Source organism: Gymnoscopelus microlampas, assembly GCF_963454915.1.
Source record: "Gymnoscopelus microlampas genome assembly, chromosome: 1".
NCBI classification, from domain to species: domain Eukaryota; kingdom Metazoa; phylum Chordata; class Actinopteri; order Myctophiformes; family Myctophidae; genus Gymnoscopelus; species Gymnoscopelus microlampas.
Genome location: NC_139962.1, coordinates 26513733 through 26519164, shown reverse-complemented (window position 1 = coordinate 26519164; position 5432 = coordinate 26513733). Strand labels below are relative to the sequence as shown.

Sequence of the window (5432 nt, the reverse complement as noted above, 5' to 3'; positions counted from 1 at the left end):
AAGAATCTCAAACATAAATGTATTTAAAATGTAAAGGTATCACATATACAAGTATTAAGAACACTTTTGTCTCAAAACAGTGGTGGTGATCCACACCAAAGCAACCCTTCACACTACCCAACTTAATACAAAATGATAAACAGCTCAGAATAAGTCTAGTAATATCAACTTTGTCCAACATAGGAGTCAATATACGCTAGTCAGAACCTTCAAAAGGGAGCACTTCATATCAGTGAGTTTAGACTCAACAGAAAAATAAGAAATAGATAAATTAAACTTATCTAGGTAGTTGCATCAGTGCACTAAATCCAATAAGATTTTTTTTTGTAAAGAGAGAAAACACCACACCTACTTTTACTTGTACAATTACAGCATTTTCTGCTATCATTAAATGTAGGGTTTCAAATGTCAAATATTTCCAGTTTTGACACCAGCAATTCAACATGAAACACTATTACAGAATGGATAAATGGTTTGAAACTGAAAGGAAATGTATATACAAATGTTTGTTATAAAACATGCATTTTAAAGGAGACACAATTTCGTTTCAATACATTTTGATAAACATAGCATGTCAAAGTTATTTGTAACTGGCTGGCAAATACTACCAGCCAAATGCTACACAGTTACAACGGCAGCTAGTCAGAGTACATTCCAGCGGCTACTTTGACAGGTACCAACCACTGATCAAAGTCAAAAAATGTATGTGGCAGGTAAAATAGTGAACGAGAGCTGTGAACACAGTGGCTCAATGGCTAGTGGAAAGAAATGTGTTCCTCTCGACCATCAATCTGGTTCTACATCATTCCAGTTTCTAGTGATAAATGGGGTTGAGGTTTATTGGCTAAAAATGAATGTTTTGTTAACAATCAGGTTTTTTACACTCATTGTTCTTTGTAGTCTCTCAAGCCAGACTGTTGGCTAACACAATTTTCAAATGCTTCCGCCTAAAAAAGTGCTGAAAATGATACAGGAGTAAAGCGGATGCTCCCCCACTTCTGTTTCATGATTGCAGTCGCGCAAATTTGTCTTGATCTAAATCAAATTAGTCGAAGCTTATATAGCTTGTTACTTAGCAGAATAGCAAATTCAAGAAGATTTTATATATCTTCGTGAACGGAAATGACAAACAGATGACAGCTTCCGTTGTCCGCATTCAGGAGGCGTAATTAGTGACTCTATGCAGCATTCAGATTGTAGAATAGTTGTCTGGCTTGAGAGACTACGTTTCCTGTGAAAAATATAGAAAGTTGAGATTATTTGTTGACTAAATGTTTTTCTTTTGTCAACAATTGGATTTTACACTCATTCCAGTTCCTTGTGATAAACATAGAAAATAGCTGGCACCCAGCCAAATGCTTCCAAGTCATGACTGCAACTAGTAAATTAGTCCATTCTACCAACCACTTTGAGCAATATTTTTTTCATCCTAAAAATGTGGCTGCAAAAATAGTCAGCATGGTAAACTTTGGAAATGTCTTGCTAAACATCTACCTTTTCATGGGAGATAATGAACGTCTGTGGTGTCTATACCTTAAATGTTTAACCCGATTAACTAGCTCTTACTAATTAGACAGTGAGTAAACGTTTGAATGTACCTGTGCAAATTAGTAAGGACAATGCCGTTAAAATTGTGAGAATGACAATTCATAATGCCTGACAAGGGATTTCATTGCTACAAAACTCAAGATCTCTTTAACCAGGAGCACCTCTGAAACATGTAATAAATCATACTTTAGGAAATACAGGACAGAGACTGTATGTAGAAAACATAGGAGAAAGAATGTGAGAGAAAATCAGGGCTGTCACAGTGTTTTTTGCTTGACCTCAGGGCTCTTCTTTCCAGCAGAATAGCTTAACTGAGAACAACATGACGATCAAATACAGACTTCCTCTGCTCCTGGACCTGCCTCCTCCAGCGCTGCTGGGCATGTTCTACTTTGTTCAACATATTAGGTCGAGAGTGTGAACGCGACAGCACGTTGTGAGCATTGGCAAAAGGCTGCTGGTCCTGAAAGCAAAGAATGACAAAAGGATGTTACATGTCAGGATTGGACGAGTAGAATAAGTCTGACATATGACCAACAATACAACAGATGCCACGAGCTGGATTTAAATGGACTAAGAAGAGAACAGGAAAACATATACCCCAACATCATCATCGTTTTGTATAAGCTGGGAATGTCCAAACAGACGCCGCTTCAGAATGGGCTCCAGGAGGGTCAGGTAGACCATGTAGAGAAGCAGCAGGCCCAAAATGGACAGGTACATTATAATAGTAACCTAAACATAATGGACAGTTAAAACATGATTCTGTAGTAGCATAATCCCAAAACTTGAATAGTTTATTAGCGAAGTGTGTAAGCATGACAATATTCAAAATATTGTAAATTACTTGTCAAGGTGGTAAAACTGGCCAAATCCTTCCTTCAAACTTACTTTAATGGTCCCTGAGCTCCTCTCTTCATATTTACACTCACACCGTAAACAGTACGCCTCCACGTCTTTCCCATCAACTGGCATGGGTTCAACAACATGAAGGCAATTGCTGGGAAATGGAATAAAACAGTAGTGTGTTAGTTAAGAACCTTAAATGGTGGTGAAGTAGCCGCAAGCAACTTAGATGTTATAATGCTATCTGGCATCTAAGTTGCAATACCAACCCTTGACAGCCCATTCATTGAAAGCGAAAAGTCCTATCTGATTGTATTAAACAACGTTAAACTCACCAAGATTGCAGCTGGTCGGAAAGCTTGGGTTAGTTATCCTCTTTGTTTCATAAAAATCCACCGTAGACATGTTATCCTCCGATATGAAGTGTGTGTACTGTAATACACTACTGTAATACATTACCATGTGTGAAACAAAATAAAATGAAATTAAAAGCTACTTTCTGAAAATAAATTCCTTGCAGGTGTGTTTTGACAGTAAGTAGCTCATAACATGTCTACGGTGGATTTTTATGAAACAAAAAATTGCCAGATACAAAGACGATCCGTACATCTGCAATCTTGGTGAGTTTAACGTTGTTTAATACAATCAGATAGGACTTTTCTGTTTCAATGAATGGGCTGTCAAGGGTTGGTATTGCAACTTAGATGCCAGAAAACATTGTAGCATTTAAGTTGCTTGCGGCTGATAGTGGTGAACTATTGAGAGTCATCCAGGATGTTGTTAATATTATTGTTGTGGCAGTGTACCAGTCTTTGAGAGAAACATTTTGCTTGTAGATTTGCCCCACAACGTCTTTGTAGGGCGGGCAGATGCATTTACAGCGAATGTCCTCAGAATTCTAGAAGGAAACGACATAAAACATGTCAGTCAGCTGCTATCCTGGCAGCACGTCAGACAATCACATGATTCATCAGAGATGGAAGTACTCACATGTTTTACTTAAGTAAAAGTATCAATACTGCAATGTAGATATATTCTGTTACAAGTATTAGTCCCGTATTCAAAATGCACTTGAGTAAAAGTACAAACGTATTGGTATCAAAATGTACTTAAAGTACCAAAAGTAAAAGTATACTCATTTCAAGAAGATCATTGCAAGATTTCATCATTTGAAAATTGCAGATCTACAAGTTCACAATGCGTCGCATTGTGAGCTTGTAGATCAGCTATTTTCAAATGGCCAAAATGTATATAGGGCTGAAGTGGTTAATGTATGTTTTGTAATAATAATAATCAAAATCTAATAATAATCAAAAGTAAATAGCAACTAAAGTTTCCAAATAAATGTAGTGGAGTAAAAGTGCAATATTTGGACCCGAGATTTAGTGGAGTAGAAGTAAAAGTAATGGAAATTGGAAATACTCCAGCAAAGTAAAAGTACCTCATAAATTGTACTCAAGTACAGTACTGAGTAAATCTTTACACCACTGATCACATGATTCATAAACGCATTTCCCCACAGTCAGCTCCTTCTTATGTCTAACGTTAGCAATGTTAACACTTTATGCGGTGTAATTGGTTCACTGTTTATCAAGTTAACCAACGTTAGCTAGTTAACTTTAACTGATCTGTGACTCTAGGGAGAATTCACAGCGAAAAGCAGATAAGTCTCGTCATAATAAAGCTAACGCTAATGAAGCTAGCCGTATAGCCTTACCTTCGCACCAGTCTGCGTTAGTAGCGAAAAACAAACCAGGCTGAAAAGCTCGAACACTAATAAGACTTTCATTCTGTCCAATGTTTCGCTAGCTGCCGTACGTTAGGTTGCCAATAACATGCAGTCAGAAGAGAGAATGTCTGCTCCAAAACAACGCCAGTCTGTACGCAATGCTAAGCCAGGAGAGCAGCTAACTTCATAAACAACTTGAGCTTCCGGACAGCTGACTTGGCGCATCCGGAGGAGGAGGGGCCAAGGTAAGGCAAGGCAAGTTGACCTCACCCAGACCTCACCCTACAACAGGGGTCTTCACTTCAACGTTTTCAGGCCAAGGACCCCCTAGCTGAGAAAGAGATGAAGCAGGGAACCCCTCTATATTGCGCAATTGTACAATTGTGTTTCAGATTCAGCTTTTTTTGTTTACTTGGTCTGCTCTTTTTTCCCATCTACACACCAAACACCTCTTTGCCAAAAATAGCAGATCTACAAGCTCACAACACCTCGCAGCGCGAGGCGTTGTGAGCTTGTATATATTATTATTATATTATAATAATAATTATAGATATATATATATATAATATAATAACATTATATATTAATATTGGTTCTCAGGACCACCTATTTGGCCGCAAGCCCCCATGTGCAAATCGTGTGTGCCAGGGACCCCAATGTTGATGCTATATTAACACGTTTTACTGGGGACTCCCTGGAACCCACTAAAGGACCCCTGGGGGTTCCCGGACCCCACTTTGAGAACCACTGGTATACAGTCAGTGCACATTTCAACAAGGCCATTCAATGTGCTTTGCATAAAAAAACATTATGTAAGCAAAATAAATTACATTTGAATTCAGTGAAAAGGACAAGTTATTGTATGGACCTAAACTAGCTAATCGGCCACAAGCTGTGTGTGTGTCTTGCATATGGGATCTACACTATAGCCATTATCCCTCCTGTCACTATTCAGCTGCAGGTGTGCAACAATACTTGCATCGTGGGTGATGATCTACAGTAGATAGAGTGCAACACTGCAAGTGCCATCAAAATATGAGTTTATTAAGCCTGTTCAGTACACAACTTTATGGAGTGCAAAACACACATAGAAGACTTGTCCTGTACGTGTGGGCTGGTCCCTTTAGTTTGTTACTTACATAGACTGAATGATTAACTGGTTGATGAGCTTTGACTGCATGCTCTACCTATTTTATTATTGTTATGTCAATTTGGACAGATGTGGGGGCAGCTGTCCTTTACATTTCCAACCTAATATGTTCCCAGTACCTGCCTGTACACACTACACAAGTATCTTTTGTCATAGCCC

The 5432-nt window shown here is 38.4% G+C and overlaps 1 protein-coding gene across 1 annotated transcript; it reads right to left on the bottom strand.

Annotated features, from left to right (window-relative positions):
• tmem9b (TMEM9 domain family, member B) lies at positions 1-4300 on the bottom strand. Its single transcript, XM_084058652.1, has 5 exons — positions 4112-4300; positions 3201-3292; positions 2440-2548; positions 2149-2283; positions 1-2011 (listed from the first exon to the last, which is right to left on the bottom strand). Exons 1-5 carry the CDS (start codon positions 4181-4183, stop codon positions 1856-1858), a joined length of 564 nt encoding a protein of 187 aa, XP_083914778.1. The 5' UTR covers positions 4184-4300; the 3' UTR covers positions 1-1855.
• Between the last annotated feature and the right edge of the window lie 1132 nt (positions 4301-5432).

Bases quoted from the DNA above. Each gene is read 5' to 3' on its own strand.
- tmem9b (XM_084058652.1), bottom strand. From the start codon at position 4,183: ATGAAAGTCTTATTAGTGTTCGAGCTTTTCAGCCTGGTTTGTTTTTCG. The intron at 2,549-3,200 runs GTACACTGCCAC...TCCATTTCCCAG, and splicing joins AATGTTTCTCTCAAAGACTG to CAATTGCCTTCATGTTGTTG. The intron at 2,284-2,439 runs GTAAGTTTGAAG...CATTATGTTTAG, and splicing joins GGAGCTCAGGGACCATTAAA to GTTACTATTATAATGTACCT.